Raw genomic sequence first — 20,056 nt, 5'->3', positions numbered from 1 at the left:
TGGTAAATTAAGGTTTTAAAAGAATTTTCGCTTTCGTCCTTCGGATCTGTAGCTGAATGGAGTAACGCTGTTAGCCGTAATTAAGGCCTCGGTGTTACTCGAAAATCTGGTGAATTGAATGCTTTTGATTGTTTGTTTAGGAGAAATAACACTCCAATATGTTAACACAGCACCACACTGCAATAGGACAACAACAGAGCACCACAAAAACAGTACACCAACTCTTTGCACCAAAAAACCATAAACCATCACAATGACAAGACCAACAAAATTTAACATAAACACACATCTAGACAACTTTGCCATAGCAAAACAACACAATGCAACAAAATCAGAAAACAAACCAAAAATACATCAGAATCTCACAGCAGAACAAAACAAAAACAGTGACAAAAGACTGTAACCCAATAAAACAACAAAATGACAACCTGAAATAACAGAACAACATGATTAGGCAACATCATAATCCAATAATACACGAACTCGGAACAGCAACACAAAAATACAAAACCATGATTATTTTGTTGTGTTTTCTTTTGTGTAGTAGTGGGTTGTCTTGTGATCTGGTGCGGATCGTGCTGGAAGAAATCTCAGAATACACAGAAAATGCCGGCTACGGTCCAGTTCTATAACAGGGATTAGAGGAGCATAATTGTATCAGCATAAATTGTTATTTGACCTGTGAGTGCCTTGAAGAAAAATGCTTGGCAGTTATTTTAACCCTTGGCCCTTGTGACTGTGCTGCCACTTGTTGATACAAGATAACAGAACAACGCATTTAACAAGTACATTTATTTTAAAATAAAACAGTGTCACCTTCTGTAACACTCATTGTAAAGGTTTGGAAAAATTGAAATATTTCGCCCATTCATAACCTTCTACTTGAGTATATTCAAGCTGTAGCCCTGCATTCCACATAACAAATAATCAAACTTGACTAAGCCAAGTGACTTCAAAACAAGATAACCTTCAAATTGACTTTATTTCTCGCGAGCATCTGTAATCAAGCCAAGGGCTGTGACAGTCCAGGGTGACGGACGCTCACCTCTATGTTTATTCAAGGCCAAGCCTCCTGCACTTTGGCCCCCGTGAATAACAACATTGAAGGCTGTCAGTCAACTGCTATCCTGCATGTTGCAATCTCGTTTACAATATTGACTCATTTTAAATCTTAGTGGCTTTTGCAGTTGTCCTCCAATTTATTACCAATCTATATTCTGTTAGATTCCAGCAACCTCTTGAGATTCGTCCTGCAAACTAAAGACATAATACCACTCAGGGCAAATCTATTGGGTATGTCATGCAAGATAACAAGGTGTGATCGTATGACAATGTGCATACCTGGTATTGTAGAAATAATAATCGACCTAAGAATTTACTATGTGTAATTTCTCAAATTTTGATTTAGGTTTATATTTAATGACCCCTGCAGCATGTGTTACACTTCTATGCAAAACATTTGCTTCTCTCGCTAGGGATTTGCTGCTGAGGCTCTTATATATGTATCTCAGGATTAAGAATAGCTGCAAAATCTGTCCCCAGGCAGATTTTTATTCCTCTTGGTTCTCGCCCCTCCCTATGCAGGCACGTACATTGAAAGTGGCAACATGCCATCATTCATCACGACTAACAGTTCAAAATGTGAATGCGATTTTAACAACGCAATTTCTAGAAGAAGCTCGACCAGTGCACTTCTCGATTTATGTGTCCTGAGAGCTGATTAAAAATGTGCGAAAAGCAATGGAAGAAGGGTGCTAACCCAAATCACCTCTCTACGTGGGCCAGTCTTCCGTATACACCTTCATGGCAATGATGTCATTTTTCATAGTTTTCTGAGGCTGTCCAATGTGTTTTATTAGCAAATCATAGATCTGGATCCATGTATGCAGGGAGTTTTCGGATATAGTCATGTTCTAATACAGGCAGTAGCACTACTGATTTTTTGGCTATTCTTCGATGTGCAATCAAAGACAGTTTGTGAAACCAGCAACAACTAAAATGAAAACTCCTTACAGCTTCACACCCTCAGTCACGAGCAATTAAGACTTGTATTAAATATAATATACCATGCTGACAACTTCAATGCTAAGCTATGTGCATCTCCCCAACCCCAGGGAATAGGACACCGCTGCTGTGGCTCAAGTCAGCTGGGAAGCAGCAAATTTGAGGAGAATGTGTGAAGCGCGCACAGCATCACCTGGACCACAGGAAAGAGTGTAATTTGGTGAGATCTACATGAGGATTGATGACCCTAAAAAAAGAGGGAAAAGTTGATCTGCCGCCCTTCTGGAATGTGGCAGCAAAGGCTCTATTAGGCAGAACATAGAAAGAATCAAATGGACAAATGTACAGTGACAACAATAAGTCACTGATAACCAGGACTTTCTGTTTCTCCAGAGCTGGGCAGAGGGTATGACATAAAAAGATGCAAAGGGACTAGACAATGTACATCTCTCCGAGTGAGGCAGCATTAGGCACACGCTGTAGAAGGGAGTGATGCTGAATGCAGACTAGCTGAAGAGAAGTGGGATCGCAATGGAGAAATAAAAATCCACTTCCTGAATTTGGTCAAGAGATTCAAGAGGATATTTGTATAGGTGGCGAGGCAGGGACTATTTTTAGCTCCATGGGCAATCTTCTTTAGTTGGATACTCAGTAAATCATGGAGTACCACATATACATCCAATTTCAATGTATGGACTTTGGGAATATTCCGCACTTAATTTAAAGTACGAACCAATTCCGATCGCATCCAAATATGTGAAAAATGTGCCTGGTGATTTACTCATGTATTATTCCCAGGTGCACAGAGCATTGTAAAATAGTTGCTGCATTATTTCGGGACACGAAATGTAATGAGTCAGTGGTCATGTAGCACACATTCATTTGCTTGTGATAATGCATTTACAATTTGCACCTTTCAGATGGTTGCATGCTAAGATGCCCTTATTGTAAAAGTATTGGAATCTTCAGTCCATCCTTTTGTAAAGTAAATCTCTTTCTTAAATTTCAGAATCTGCCTTTACTGCAAGGAAAATCCCTAGCCATGATTTTCGAGAAACGAAGTACAAGAACAAGGCTCTCCACAGAAACTGGTAAGGATGGACAAATCTTTTGAGCATTGTAGGTTTTATTTATGTGTTTCAGGTACCTATTTAATACTGTTTGTAACTCACTGTTTCTTCATGTTGCTTTCAAAGTTTAGCAGCTGGATATAGCAGTGTCATTGTGTACATTTCTGCAGATGTTTAACCACAACATGTGCAAATGTGTCTTCAAATTCCAACATGAACACCAACTGTTGGGACAAGAGGCTTCGGAACGTTATTTTGGACAACAGCCTGGAACTCCCTATTTTCCAATTTCATTCATCATGACCTTTGCTAAGATTGCTGTTAGAAATGGGGTCCCTAGCTGGCAGAGGTTTGCACTCTGTCCAAGTAAGGACCCTCACTCTAGTCAGGGCAAGGGAGTCACATAGCTAAGATAACCCTTGCTCACCCCCTGGATAGCTTGGCTCAAACAGTCAGGCTTGTCTCAGAGACAATGTGTAAAGTATTTGTACATACACACAGTAACAGTGAAAACACCACAAAAAAGTACTCCACACCAGTTTAGAAAAATAGCCAATATTTATCTGAAAAAAACAAGATCAAAATGAGAAAAATCCAACATACACAAGCAAAGGCATAACTTTTAGAATATTAAATACAATTGTAATTCCTTGAATTCAATGAAGTGCTAGACTGAGACAAAGTACCTGATATGCATAAAAAACAAAGACGATATAGGCTGCAGGGGAAGTGATGCATCGAAAGAGCAAGTGAGGCATCAGTTCCTTACTGTTGTAGGGTAAGTGATGCGTTGGTTCCTTACTGCTAGGCAGGGGAGGCAATGCGGCAGTTCTTTACTGCCACAGGGAAGGTGATGTGTCATTCGCAGCATGAAACGTTGGTTCCTTACTGCAGTGTGGTGTCGACGAAGAAAATGGCGCCCAAGGACGAAGTATCAGTGATGCATCGAAAGTCAAGCCGTGATGCCTCGAACACACAGTGATGAAGTAGGTACTATGTTGGAGTCAGGGTGGTGTGTCATGGACTTCAGTGATGCGATGAATGAAACTTACACAGCGGTGGTTCTTCTGACACCCTGCGATGTAAAGCTGTGGCCGGCTTTGAAAACCGTGGTCATTGTGTCAAGCAGGAACCACACTCTGGTGCAGGCAGTGGTGATGCGTCGAATCCTTTCAGCTACATGTCAGTTCAAAATGATGCAGTGAGTCGATGTGTGGATTTTCTTTTTGTAGCACCAAAAACCTCCTTCAAGGGCCCAGCCTGGGTTTGGCACCACTTGACAGGACAGGGCTCTCAGCAGAGGAGCCTAGGTGCTGGCAGCTTAACTCTTTGATGTCCCTAAGAGTTCTTAACAAGAGGCAAGCTCAACTCAAACCCTTGGAGAAACTTTGAAATCAGGATGTAGAAAACAAAGTCAAGTCCTTTCACTACTGGCTACGTACCAAAATACCGTATGGATTAAATATTGATGAGGAATTGTTTGTCCACTTATGAGTCATAGTTGTTGACAAAGTGGCATTTTGAGGATTAATCATATCATATACATATGCTAAGTACTAAAGAAATGAGGTCATATAATTTTTTTATGAACATACCATTGGATGGATACATATAGGTATGAGGTGGCAGTTAGCCGATATCTGGATGACCGTTTTGATTTAGGAATGATTGTGATTAAATAATTGTAGTAACAATATGTTACCAAATGGTTTAGCACAAAGCTTAAACATTAATTTAGATTTGTTCAATAGTGAGATAATATTGATAGGGTCACTAACCAAGAATAATATATATTTTTGCATCTTGTGGTATTATGTTATGCCCTTTCTTTTGGATGTAGTGAATATGCGATTAGATAATGCCCTTGACCTATAACAACAATATGTATGTACTGATATCAACACAGTGGACTGCTTGTAAAAAGTTGTTAAAAAAGATTCTGCATAATTTAAGAAAGCACACATTTTATAATGGAGTCCATGTGGAGATTTATTTTTAACAGAAATTATGTTTTTATTGTTTGACTATAATATCCAGAATGCATCATAATGAGCAGTACGGATATTTGTTATAAAAGGTGAAAGTAAAAAGGGACTCACTTACCGTGAACAAGACTCCCAGGACTTCATGGAGTGCAGTGAATTCTTTGTTAAATAATATATATATTTTATTTAACAAAGAATTCACTGCACTCCATGAAGTCCTGGGAGTCTTGTTCACGGTAAGTGAGTCCCTTTTTACTTTCACCTTTTATAACAAATATCCGTACTGCTCATTATGATGCATTCTGGATATTATAGTCAAACAATAAAAACATAATTTCTGTTAAAAATAAATCTCCACATGGACTCCATTATAAAATGTGTGCTTTCTTAAATTATGCAGAATCTTTTTTAACAACTTTTTACAAGCAGTCCACTGTGTTGATATCAGTACATACATATTGTTGTTATAGGTCAAGGGCATTATATATATATATTTTATTTAACAAAGAATTCACTGCACTCCATGAAGTCCTGGGAGTCTTGTTCACGGTAAGTGAGTCCCTTTTTACTTTCACCTTTTATAACAAATATCCGTACTGCTCATTATGATGCATTCTGGATATTATAGTCAAACAATAAAAACATAATTTCTGTTAAAAATAAATCTCCACATGGACTCCATTATAAAATGTGTGCTTTCTTAAATTATGCAGAATCTTTTTTAACAACTTTTTACAAGCAGTCCACTGTGTTGATATCAGTACATACATATTGTTGTTATAGGTCAAGGGCATTATCTAATCGCATATTGACTACATCCAAAAGAAAGGGCATAACATAATACCACAAGATGCAAAAATATATATTATTCTTGGTTAGTGACCCTATCAATATTATCTCACTATTGAACAAATCTAAATTAATGTTTAAGCTTTGTGCTAAACCATTTGGTAACATATTGTTACTACAATTATTTAATCACAATCATTCCTAAATCAAAACGGTCATAGCGCATATATATATATATATATATATATATAATATATACATGCAAAAAAGAATGGAGAACTCTGGGTAGTTCCCAAGTTTAGGTGGAGAGCTGCTCTAGTAAGGAGCACTCTGCAACACCAGCAACACTCTAGATTTGCTCACCTAAAATGTCTGTTTATCTACCAAAGTTGTTAAGCATTGGATCAGCACAGTGCTACCCACGCTGAGCTAGATAGTGACAACGTCTTTTGCCATTTATACAGTAAAGTCTTTAAGCATAGGCTTGACACAGTGTCATCCTTGCCGAGCTGTAAAATGGCAAAAGCTTTTTTGCCCGTGAAAAGTTTGGGAGAGATCCATCAAGCGGGGGCTGAGAAAAAGGGGCTGTCACAAACTGCATTTTCCTCATTTATTTTTCAATTGGAACATTATGGCACAGCTACAATCCAAACCGGTGAACAAATTTACACCAAATTTGTCAGAAAGCTCGATCTTGGTCTAGGAATAGTGTGTTTTGTGATTTGGTGTAAATCCATTCAGCAGTTTTTGGACAACTAACACTCAAAATATTTTTATATTTCACGCCACAAAGGATCCACAGACCCAACAGATCTGATTGACGGCACCAAATCAACAACGATGTGGTGGCAGCCATACTAGGACTTGGGACTCAGTCCCAAGTTCTAAACATAGTAAAAAAAAAGAGAGAAGGGTGCAGAGTAGGAATACTCTGATCCCCTTAATCCTAGTGGTGGTGTCCCAGAGGGACCCTGTCGGGGGGGGGGGTGGGAAGAACATGTTTTTTTTTTTATTATGGCCAAACTTGCAGAGGAATTCGTAAATCTGCTGCCTTTGTTTTCAAAAAGCAACAGCTCTTGCGCTTCTTTCAGACTTCCTCCACCCCCTAGGTGGACTGTGGCCAGGGGGGAGCAAAACATGTTTTTGGGTTGAAGAGACATGTGACCTCCCTCCCAGAGCCTCAGTGATGCCCCAGGGATCCCACCCCCCAGGGCCGAGGTACAAACTGGAGGAAGAGGGACATGCAGTCCCCCTCCTGGAGCCTTATTATGCTTAGTTGATCTCATCTCCGGGGCCTAAATGCATATAAAAAGAGGAGGGGGCTGCACTGCCTCACCCCCTGAGCCTCTAAGGGCCCTGTAGGACCCCATCTTCCAGGGCCTGGCTCAGTTACTGTGTCCAGAGAGCCCACACCCTGGACACAGTAGTTTCCCTGCTCACACCAGCGCAGGCAAGGACACATATGTCTGCTCCCATCTGGCATGAGCATTTTTAAATTTCCCACCAGGTGAGAGCAAACATGCCTTCCCTGCCTGCAAGGCTGCAGGCATGGAAGCTATATCTGCTTCCACCCAATAGGAGTTTTAAAAATAATCCTGCGTGGTGGGAGCAGAATTCTGTTTCCCTGCCCACGCTCCTGTTGGCAGGGAAACAGAACAGATATTGCTTCTGCCTGGATGGAGCATGCACAAAATATATGCATCCCCTTCGCTGGAGCCCCCAGGGGATAAGGTCCCCTGGACCACCGTATGGCCGAGAAGGGTGGTCTGCATACCACTCCTCCCCTTTCTATTGGAATCCAGCCCTGGAGATTGGATTAGCAGGACATATTAAGGCTTGAGGAGGGGACACACAGCCCCCTCCTCTTTTTATTAGAATTTAGAACCAGGGAATGGGGTCCACGGGCCTATTAAGTCTAAGGTACCTGCATTGGTGCTAGGCTGCCAAAAGGGCATCAGTGCAGGAGAAAATGACAGGAATGCCCCATATTGGATAAATATGGCACATTCCTGCCCTTTCACTGTGGCAAAGAGCAGCACAGCAAGGTGACTTGCTGTGCTGTCCTGCGCCACAGAGGCAATAAATATGGGCCTCATGACTGCTATTGCTGAGATGCATGTTGATAGACAAACCGCTGACATGGAGGCCAGAGGTGCCCCAAGTGAGTCAGTCATGAACATGAAAAACAAGCAGAAACACAAAGTTGAAGGTGATGTCTCCATGGAAAAATAAACTGTGTTTCAGATGTGGATTATGGTTTCCACATGTCGGTAAATAACTGAGGTATGTAGAACCATTATGTAATAGTTTACAAGGCGAAGGAGAAAGTAAGTGCTTCACGGCCAGAAGATGATATGTCTGATTGAATGTTCCAGAAGTCACACTTAATACTTGCCCATAAGGCCAAGCGGCAACGTCAGTTGAGACAAATCCACACCAAACAAAGTTGATCGTCATCTAAATCATTGACAAAGAGTTTGTCAGTATCAGTATCAAGTGAAAGTGACGTAGATGAATGTGTAGTGTCAATGCTTACCTTGGACTGCCGCTTGTGAAGAAAAATACCAGTCAAAGAAAAGTCAACATGAAAAAGTACCAAAGTCATTCAAACTTTGTCTGAAGATTACACTGAAAATAAACAGTTGTTCCATACTTTTCATCATCAACAGTGGAGCATCAATAATCATTATGTCTGAGGAGACATGTAATGAACTATCTCCATTGCCACAAATGAGGCCATCCAAAACCTAGGCTGCATAGACACCCTTGAAAAGCAAAGGTTTCTTTATAGCAATGATGAAGCACAAGGAAACAAAAGTGCAAGCCCCCATCCACGTACTTCAAGATACAGCTTCAATTGCCTGTTTACTCCGTTTCAGCACAGCTGCTGATATGGAACTAATTTCAGTGAACTACAACATGAATGCTCATCACAAAATAGTAAGTGAGTTCCCTTTTTTGTTTCATGGATTAGGAAATCTTGAGACTATGAAAGTTCAATTGTATTTTCACGAGGATGTCCGTTCTGTTGCTCAAAAACACAGAGTTGCATTTAATTTGTAGGAAGCTGTTGAAAAGGAACTTGTATCATTACTTAGACATGATATCATTGAGCATTCTACTGCTCTGACGCTGTGGGCTTCTTCCATAATGGTAGTGCCAGAAAAGGACAGTTTAGGAGCTGTATGCATCTGCATTAATATGCAGCAAGCAAACAAGGCAATTGAAAGAGAACAACATCCATGTCCGTACATGATAACACAATTAAATGGTGCAAATGTCTTCTCATGACTTGATTTAAATAAAAGATATCATCAGTTGGAACTTGAGAAGAATTGCAGGTACATTAAAACCTTTTCTTCACATATTGGTCTGTTTTGAGAAAAGAGGCTAAGCTTCGGTGTGTCATCAGCTGCAGAGATTTTTCAAGATGTCATTAGAAATGTCATACAGCCTGCTGTGACTGTTTTTAACTATAGGGATGCCATATTTGTTTTCAGAGCTACACAGAAGGAACATGACAAATCTCTCAGACAAGTGTGTCATTTACTTGTTGATGCAGGCTTAACACTAAATGCTGAGAAATGTGAATTCAGTAAGGCATAGCTGAAATTCTTTGGCCATATCTTTTCTGATGGGGACATGACACCACAACCAGCTAAGGTTCAAGCATTGTCAACTGCCAGTCTCCCACAAGATGTTTCCATGTTTATGCTTATTTCTCAACATGGCCAGTTACTGTTCCAGATACATACAAGACTTTGCCTCTGTGAGTGCTCCATTGAGAGACCTAACAAAAATAATGTTTCATTTCACTTGTTACATGCATGTGAGCAAAGGTTTAAGGGAATCAATCAAGCTAAATGTTACTGAAATGGCACATTTTGATCCTAAACTACATACAGAAGATGCTGTTGGCGCTATCCCGGTTGGGTTAGGTGCAATCCTTGCACTGCACAATAGACAACCAAATGCTGAAAGATATATTGCGACATATGCAAGCAAAAGTTTGTCCCAGACTGAACAAGCTTATTCACAACCTGAAAATGAGAGTTTAACAGTGGTGTGGCTTGTGAACATTTCCATGTGTTTCTATAAGGAAAACCTATCGCGGTTGTGATAGATCATCAAGCATTGCTGATCATTTTTGGCAATCGAAAGACCAAGATCCCTTTGTTCATTGGACGTTTCGGTTTACGATTACACAAATAGAACTACACAATTGTGCATCGCCAACGGAAAGATCAATACCTTGCCGACTATTTCTCCAGAGTACCTCTATAGTGTCAAGGTAACCCTTCAAAGACAGCTGAGGCCTACGTAAACTTAATTGTGAAATACACCAGCTGCTATTTCATTGGAACAAATTGTCACTTCCATCAGTCAAGATTGTGACATGTTAAAACTGAAAGACATTATTACACATCAGTCATTGAACTAACGTGCTCGACCCCTTACCAGTGACAGTGAATATCAGAAGTTTAAGAATGTAAAAGATGAGCTGCCTATGACACAACTAGGCCTAATCCTGAGTGGGTCTGAGAATTGTCATTCCGGAGAGTCTGCGACAACAGATAATTGAAGTAGCTCATGAAGGACATCATGGCATCAGTGCCACAAAACGAGCTCTATGAGATCAAGTCTGGTACCCTTAACTTGATGAAAGAGAGTTCAAGACCTGTCATCTATGCAACTACCTGTCACCAAAAGCTACTCAACATACCTTAATTATGTCAGAGTTGCCAAAGCATGCATGTCAAAGAATTGCTGTTGAATTTTCGTTCTGCTTTACAATGGACATCACCTGATGGTAATTGTGGATGAATACTCTCACTTTCTATTAATAGAAAATCTCTCATTTATCACTCAGGAAAGAGTCATTGAGAGATTAGATGGCATCTTTGCGACATGGGGCCTTCCTACATTTAAAAAATCTGACAACGGCCCACCTTTCAATAGTCGAGCATTGAGAGACTTTCTCAATGTGCTTAATGTGAAGCATCAGAAGAGCACACATCTGTGGCTACAGGCTAATGGCCTTGTTGAATGTTTCATGAGTACATTAAAGAAAGCTGTTCAGCGTGCTGCATTAGAAAAGCTCAACCTCAAGACTGTCTTGAATTCTATCCTACAAGCTTACCGTTCGACTCCCACTCGACCACAGGGAAAAGCCCTGCAACACTGATGTTCGGGAGAGCAATGATGACCAGGTTACTTCAGTGGATTAACACACAATCAAAAACTGAGGAAGAAACTCATACAAAAGACTTGGTCGTAAAATGAAAGAGACAGCATGCTAAAGACATTGTTTTCTCAAGAGGAGATCGAGTGCTCGTCTGTCACCAGAGAAAACGTAAATCTGATGCTCCATTTGATGCTGATCCATTCCATGTTGTAACGGGCAAAGGACACTTGGTGACTGCCTAGCGTCCTGGGAAATCCATTACACAAGATTCCTCACATTTTAGATATATGGCTCATTGCTTGTCAGATACTGATGTCAACGTAGAGACTGATTCAGAAAAGACAATTGAAAAACCCAAGACTGCTGTTGCTTTTGCATTGCCAAAGCAGATCATGGACACTCCTGTGGTTGATTCCCAGTTTCCGAAGACCTGATCGGGATGAGCCATCAAAGCACCAAGAAGGCTCATTGAAGAGTTTGATTGCGCATATGAATGTAAGAAATTTAATTTTTTTATTTAACAGGGGGAGATGTAGGCGGTCATTCCAACTTTGGCGGGCACCGCCAATCGCCCGCCATGCGGCCAAAAGACTGCTGCCGGCATTCCAACATTCCTGCTGGGCCGGCGGGCCCTAACAAAGTTAGCGCCCGCCGGCCCAGCGGGAATGTGGCCGCAACACAGAAGCCGGCTCCGAATGGAGCCGGCGGTGTTGCGGCCGTGCGACGGGTGCAGTTGGACCCGTCGCGCTTTTCACTGTCTGCTAGGCAGACAGTGAAAAGCTGGCCGGGGCCCTGTTAGGGGACCCCTGCACTGCCCATGCCAGTGGCATGGGCAGTGCAGGGGCCCACAGGGGCCCCAGGACACCCCTTACCGCCAGCCTCTTCCTGGCGGTGTAAACCGCCAGAAACAGGCTGGCGGTAAGGGGGTCAGAATCCCCAGGGCAGCGCTGCTTGCAGCGCTGCCCTGGTGGATTCGCCCAGCCGGGGCAAAAACGGCGGGAAACCGCCGGCCCCGGTTTTCCGACCGCGGCTTTACCGCCGCGGTCAGAATGGGCTTGGAAGCACCGCCAGCCTGTTGGCGGTGCTTCCGTCATTCTGCGCCCTGGCGGTCCAAGACCGCCAGGGTCAGAATGAACCCCGTAGTGTCATGTGAGTGTGAATGACAAAACCTTTTGGCTCCAGAAAGACTCTGTAGAGTGACAACGAGGGTGTGAGAACATGGTGAAGTTAATGCAGGTTTAGAATGTTGAGATTGTGGTTACACGCAGATGAATAACGATATGTAATACATAGCTCTGTGTGTGGCATATTCATTGGCAGGTACCCAGTCTGTGGAGGACGCTACACATATGATATCATATTCCTTCAAGAAACATGCATGGCAACACCATGGCTACTCCCTGATTACACTAACCACTCTAAATGTGCAACACCACTGGTCACAACAAGGAACAGTGGTGATTTGTAGATAGTGTGCAGGACTGAAATATGTTTGGTATCTAAAGAATGGCAGAACCTTCATGACAACCTCCAATTTTATGACATCAAACTGTTTGACAACTCTACATTGAGAACAATAAACACATATGTGCTCCAGAAAAAGATGCAAGGCTTGCTAAAACTTTTAGATGCCATTAAAGAAGTGCTTTTAAAAACAAACCAGCCTCACATGCTCACAATCATGTGTGGTGACTTTAACTGTAAAATAGGTGAATGGGGAATTAATGATGTCAACAAATGCAATGAAATAAGCACTGGGGATCCTGACCATCAGCCATGATTTCTCTAAGAGGGACGCAAGCATCCAGCCCATTTTTTGCTCAAGTGATAGCTTCATATCAGAACTAAACTCCTGTGAAAATGACCACAAATGTTTTTCTGACTTATAACACCCGTAGGGCCCAATCTGTTATTGATTATGTTTTCCGAAAGGCAGCAGACTAGAGCAATTTTGAACATTTGCAGCTACAACAGCTACAATGGCAAATCAAGAGTGGCCATAAACCCCTAACACTTGAATTGAAATAAAATAGACAATCTAAACAAAGACAAAGTCTAAAACATGGAATCCTCTTGGGATGTCGGAGGGCAAGGAAGGAGCGGATGGACTCCTGACCTTGCAGCAAACCTAATCAGTTGGAGGAATGAACCCGCCACAGCTGATCTACAAATATTCATCCTGAAAAGCCAAACGGAAGATTATATATTTCTACTGTATGGTGAATTATCGAGCACATTAATACTGATTGTTTCCAAGAAATGCACCATCAAGAAAAAATCCAAAGCAAATGCCAGCACATGTGACAGGTAGTTTGACGCGACTGCAAAAATAAATGTGTGACATGTGGTTTGATGAGGACTGCAAAAATCAAAAAAATTGAGCTGGAGTCAATTATATATTATGAGCCATCTAAAGGTAAAATCAGGGAGGTGAGATCAAGCTATAAGGCCCTAATAAAGAGGAAAAGATGGAAGCTGTGAATAAAAAGTGGAAATAAATTGAACAAGTGGCATCTGGTAAGGATTCAAGGGATTTTTGGCTCAAAATAAGAGATAGTTCGGGAGTCAGGAAAAATCACCTGCAGTCAAATATCAGTTGGGGATCATCGGTAGCCCACTTCTCCTCAGTTTTTAGCTAAGCTCTAGAAGACAATGTCATCTGTCAACCGAATGTTGAAGCACAGTCTGTGTGTGGACCTTAGAAGATGGTCAAAGGACCACTTGTGGTTTGTAAAGAAAAAGTGAGGGAAGCATGAAAAAAGGGAATGTCCCTGGTCCTAATATGAAGCCCGAGGTGTTCCTCTCAGACAGAGACTAGTGGACCGAAATTGTAAAAAAAAGTTTTCACAACAATCTCAGCAGATGTGTGATGTCCTTCATCTTGCCAAAACAGTACCATTACCTCAATCCACAAAAAATGCCAGAAATTCTATAGATCCATTAGTCTAATAGAAATTGACTATAAAATATTCCTAAAAGTGATTGTCAGGAAACTTGATGACTGGATTCCCAATGAGAATATCCTTTCTCTCATCCAAGGTTGGTTCAGAGAAGGCCTTTCAACTATTAACTGAATATTCACTTTCTTACATATTGTGCATAGATCTAGCACTACCAAAAATGCCCATATATGTAACCCTTTTAGATTTCACCTCAGCCTGCAACTTGTAGCCAAGGCAAAGCGAACAACCATGCGGATCGATACAGCACGTCTGTCCTCAATACAACTCTTGTGCACTCATACCACCTTGAAATTTTGACTAATCCAAATGGGCTTTTCAGTACAAAATTCCACAGTGGGAATGGAGTAAAACAAGGGTGTCTGTTGGGCCCTCTCTTGTTTTCTTTGTACAGCAACAATCTTTATGAACCAGTAAGAACTGCCACAGAGGATAGAAACCGCCATGATAAACAAATTTAAAATTTCAGCCCCTTTTACATGCGTATGATATAAACCTGATTGCCAAAACTGCGAGGGGTTTGAAGGCTCCATTGGCAAACATGGAAACATTAATCAACTAAAAATAAAAACCACATGACGTTCATAACAAACTGAAAGAAGATTTTTGTCTTCTGTGTAAACAGCTCAACCCTAGAAGAATCGGAATCCTTCAAATATCCAGGGGTAGAAATCAACAGAAACCTCAGCTGGACTACACATATCCAAACTATCCTCGAAAAAGCAGAGGCATCAGCAAATGCTCTCACAAGGCTGGTCAGGAAAATGGACATCAATTTACCAACCACATTGATTAGGCCTTCTTGACAAAGGTAGGAAGTCTAATTGTCTATGGTGTAGAACTCTGGGAACTGGATAAGAGAAATTGCCATGTCGACCGCTTTCAGAGGGCATTTTGAAAATCAATCCTCAACCTCTCCAAATTATTTCTTACTGTTATCCTGGAGTCTGATGTGGATTACACCCCCATAAAAAAATGGCAGATGTATTCCCTAAAATACGTCTTGGAAAGACTAAAATCATGCCGAAACAATCTGATTGACTGGGCCTGGGAGCAACATTTTAAGCTGCATAGCAAGTGCTCTTTCACAATAATGTGCATAAAGAAAGTAAGACACTTAGGCTGATATTTATGAAAAATGGTGCACAACTGCGCTAACGCAATTGTTAGTCATTTTTTTTAATGCTGGCTGACACCATTCCCTAACACTATCGATGCACCATATTTATAAAATGAAGCACAATGGTGCTAAGGAATGGCTAGCGTCTGAAAAAAAGAAACTAGCCGGTGAGGTATTACGTTAGGGGAAATGGCCCTAGTGGGTCAGAAATTATGGTAGGCTGGTTAGCGGCAAACTATCTGCCACTAGTCAGCCTAGCATCATTTTTTTACACACAAGCAGCCCAAAAATTACTCCTTTCTAAGTATAGAGAGGAGTTATTACCCCTAGTCCAGTGCCCACTCAGTGGGACCAGTGTCCTCTGGGCAAGCCCTACATACCCAGTGCCAGCCAGGAGGCCCCATGTAAGGGGCCCCCAATGGCACATCACACACATGCACTTACCTGCAACTTACCTGGGATGGGCTCTTTCCTCCTGTAGTATCCCTGTGGTGTGGATGGTGGGTTGCTGGGGACTGGGGTGGGCACCTTTGTGCCCATTCCATGGTGTTCGTCCACGGAAATGGGCATACCCGCACTTTAACACCTGGTCTGACCTTTGCATCCATTATACCTGGTGCAGGTATGATGTGGGGCAAGGGTTTACAAAGTGGCGCAATGCTGACATTGTGCCAGTTTGTAAATATGGCATGGGGTTGGTGGCTGTTCTGCTCCACGTAGAGTAAACAAATGACACTACAGCGGTGCAAGGGGTGTGTAAATAGGCTCCTTGTTTCAGCACTATCCCAAGCCCCTAATAATCGTCAAATGGTTTCAAAGAGGCAAATAAACTTCGTGGTTACCAAACAATATATGCACTCTATAAAAGAACAGAGAATCTGCGCACTCTACAACTTATCCCACATTAAACAAAAAGGGATGTTTGATCCTTCACCAAGTGTACAACAGTACTTACTTCTACTGGCTAACCAGAGAGAAAGGAGGCTTTTTGCCCTGTCCAGAGGAGGCAGTTCACTGTTAAATGAAACTCTGAGCAGGAGTACCACAGCCATCTCTGCTAAATGCCTCTGTGGTGCCACAGGAGATTTGTGACACTTCTTACTGGAATGCCCCATGTACATCGCTATAAGATTGAGCTCTAACAGTAGGTTGCTTCAAAAAGAAAAATTAGATGAGCAGGATAAAAAAATCTTTTATCTTCCAAGTGACTTGTCCTAGCAAGCAACACACCTTACAGGAATTTTCATGAGGAAAAGCTGGTACCTGAGGGCAAATTTGGTAGAGATGTGGAAGTTTGCCAGCCCAGCCCTTTTTCTGTGAAATTTACTATCAAGGTCCATGACTAGATATATTTTGAGGAAGACTTGGTTTGTGTGTGGCCTGTTATCCTTTAAAATAATATGAACATTTTCTTTCTCTTTAAAAAAAAATATGTAGCCTTATACATCTGTATTTCATTTTTAATCTTGAAAAGGCAGCCTTGCTTTACATGTTGGCCGAAAATATTGTTAATAAAATCAAAAATTATAATTCTTCAGTACACACCTTGACCTTTGGAAGATTTCGGAAGGACTATCAGGACCCTTAGAGGACTGCTCTGCTGGCTGAGTCCTGCCTTGCTCCCCAAAGGACTGCTGTGCTGTTACCAGAGACTGCCCTGCTGTGAGAGTCCTGCCTTGTTCCCCAGAGGACTGCTTTGTTGGAGTGTGTCCTAAGTTCCCAAATGGTGCCACCCATGTCCTGGGCTCTTGAAAGTTATGTTAGAGGTGCTGCTCTTGCCTAACCCTAAAACCTTGAACTTAGAAACATTTGCACCAAAAAGTGCCAGAATAACCGACCGAAGACAGAGCCCTACCTCCTAGCTGATCTGCCCAAGGTGCATCATCGGTTGGCCTAGCTTCATGTTAATCCTCAATACTTCATGTTAACCCTCGATACATTCTTATCTGCAGCAGCTAATCCTGTTCAATAGAACCGCTCATCTATGGTATCCGGCCTCATGTCGCCCTCTTTGGCAACAGCTTGCAGCTTCATCCCATTGGAGGATGAGACTTCCAAAATGTTGTCTAAGTCCGACAGGCTTCCCTTCAACAACAAAAACCTGCTTGGCCTGAGAATCCAGCTTTTCCCGTCATCATCAGTGCTCATTGGGAACAACTCATCCTCCTCAGACACAGCCTGCTGCCTTGCACTGCTGAACACTACCTTCTTCTGGAGTTTTGATTGAAATTTCTTCAAAGTCGAGGTAAGCCGAGACAGGGCTCCATCCACCTTGTGTGTCCAAAACATGCTCCACACCTCTGAGTTTGCTCCAGTGTCGTGCGACTAGATACCTGCGAATGGTGGCACTTTGATCTTTTAGGCACTAGATTTCGCTAAAAACTGTACACAATCAGAACTCCGATTCTATTGATTAGATTTATTTTGTTTTGGTTTTATTTTATGTATTAAATTGTGTTCTATTTTTCTAAATTGCTTTGGGATTTTTTCTTGTGTTGTTTTTTCAATTTATTACTGTTTGTGTGCTGCATGAATACGCAAGACCTCTAAGTTAAGCCACCTGCTTTTGTGGCAATCTACCAGAGAGTTAAGCAAAGGTTAATTTAGTGAGTTTTGTGGTTCACCCTGACAAGGATTGTGCCTGTTGCCTGAATGAGGCTTCCACCCCTGCCCAACCAAAAACCCAATTTCTTACAAGCAGTATTACAGATAGTGCCCAAGAGTGCAACAGGTGTGTGCACCCACTTTATACGCCCCTGGAGCACTATGGTATTACAAAAGAGGCTGCAGATGCTTGTACTATAACACTGAAAGTGCTGCACACATGTAGCACCAGCACTATCTTCAGAGAGCTTCTCATTTGCATAGGGGCGAGGCCCCAATCAAATGAAGGGGCTCACTTTGACTCTGTGCCTGCAACATATTAAGGAAGTTGGCACAGAGACTAACATGCCATTAGGGAGTGCACTGAGACAGTGCCACAATGAGGTGGCACACTATCAGCTTTCCCTGAGGGCAGCCCTTTGGAAGGCTGAAAGAGGGACCCATGGACCCCTGAGACATCCTCATGTGGTCACCTTCTGCTCCCACCTGCAAGGGTATCTCTATCCTGTCTTCAACATCCATGTGGATTGCCACCTGCACTGTAATACACAGAGCAGCTTTGAAGCAGCCTCTCCCTATTTAACTGAATACATTTCCCTCAGGGCAGCACACCCTTGCATCAGCTTTGGGGGCACTGCATTCATTGTAATGGGACGTACTGTCCCTGTTGCACCCAGCAATTCTGTTTAAAGATGCGCCATGGTGTACATAATATTGACAATACAGGCAATATTGCTATAATTTTCTTGTATGTCTATGGTGGTTACTTTGAGGCAGAATCAAAAGTGTCAAAGTATTTATTTATTAACTTTCTGATGCGCATGCATGGTAACAATGGAACTGCAGTTATTATTTGCCTAACCTCATACTGCACCAAATATGTCAGACCAGGGCCGGCTTTAGGACTGTTGGTGCCCGGTGCGACAGTGTATTTTGGCACTCCCTCCCCCATGACCTCCTCCTCGGTTTCACTCACTACCACCTGGCAAATGTGCCCCTCATCTCTCCATCGCTCCCCTTTCACATACATTCATGTGTTTTCAAGCACTTCTACAGGCTGGCTTTACTAATCCACTCAGCTATCCACATAAAATATAGGGGCATATTTAGGAGCCCCTAACACCATTCTAATGCCACATTCGCATTTTGACGCTAATCTGGCTTTAGAAGGCAAAAATGCAGTGCCATAGTTACAAAGTGGTGCAATGCACGCATTGCGCAACTTTGTGTCCTTTTGCGTTACATTATGCCTGCGCCAGGCATAGTAAATGCAAGGGTGGCATTCCCCCATTATGGGGGGGGGGACACAAAAAATGGTGCAAAGAAATCTGACAGATTTCTTTGCGTCATTTTTTCCAGTCACTTTTAACATCTGCTCACAGCAGGTGTTAAAAGTAGGCTTCCGTTGGTTACAATGGGCCTCCGGGTGCTTTGCAGGATTAGCATCAAAATATTTTATGCTAAACCTGCAAAGTGCCGGACTAGCGTCAAAAATTGTGATGCTAGTCCCCTAACTACTGCCATGGTGTGCAGTACTTTAAATACAGCGCACACATGGTGGTGCTAGGGGGCGCTAAGGGGAGCAAGAAAAGTGGTGCAGCACTGTGTGCAGTGCCACTTTTTTCAAATATGTCTCATAGGGGCATATTTAAGAGCCTCTAGTGCCAATCTAACACCACATTAGTGTAATTTTGTTTAAGCTAATGTGGTGTTAGAAGGCCAAAAACACGGTGCCATATTTACATAGTGGCACAATGCATGATTTGCGCCTCTTTGTAACCCTTTGCACTACATTATGCATGTCCCAGGCATAATGTATGCAAAGGGGGCATCCTCCTATTAGAGGGCCAAAAAAATGGCGCAAAACAATCGGACATATTTCTTTGCGTCATTTTTTTACAGCACTTTTAACGCCTGCTCTGAGCATGTGTTTAAAGTTGGCTTCCGTTGGTTACAATGGGCCTCTGGGTGCTGTGCAGGACTAGCGTCAAATTTTTTTACGCTAATCCTGCAAAGTCCCGTACTAGCATCAAAAATTCTGATTCTAGTCCACTAGCAACCACCATGGTTCCCCATATTTTAAATACAGCGCACACATGGTGGCGTTAGGGGGGCGCTAAGGGGTGCACGAAAAGTGGCGCAGCACTGTGTCCAGCATCACTTTTTTAAATATGTTCCAGATGGGCATATCTAAGAGCCCCTAGTGCCATTCTAATGCCACACTAGTGTCATTTTTTTAACGCTAATGCGGCATTAGAAGGCCAAAAATGCTGCGCCATATTTTCAAAGTGGCACAATGCATGCCTTGCGCCACTTTGTAACCCTTTGCGCTACATTAT

At 42.2% G+C, this 20,056-nt stretch overlaps 1 protein-coding gene across 1 annotated transcript in view; it reads left to right on the top strand.

Moving 5' to 3' along the window:
* OTC (ornithine transcarbamylase) overlaps positions 1 to 20,056 on the top strand; it is a 264,368-nt gene that overhangs the window by 176,725 nt on the left and 67,587 nt on the right. The window contains exon 3 of the mRNA XM_069204233.1: positions 3,014 to 3,095. Coding sequence (XP_069060334.1) covers positions 3,014 to 3,095 — 82 coding nt within the window. The remainder of the gene's footprint in view (positions 1 to 3,013; positions 3,096 to 20,056) is intronic.

This window comes from Pleurodeles waltl, chromosome 8 (assembly GCF_031143425.1).
Source record: "Pleurodeles waltl isolate 20211129_DDA chromosome 8, aPleWal1.hap1.20221129, whole genome shotgun sequence".
Lineage (NCBI taxonomy): Eukaryota > Metazoa > Chordata > Amphibia > Caudata > Salamandridae > Pleurodeles > Pleurodeles waltl.
This window is presented reverse-complemented; position numbering and strand designations above follow the sequence as displayed.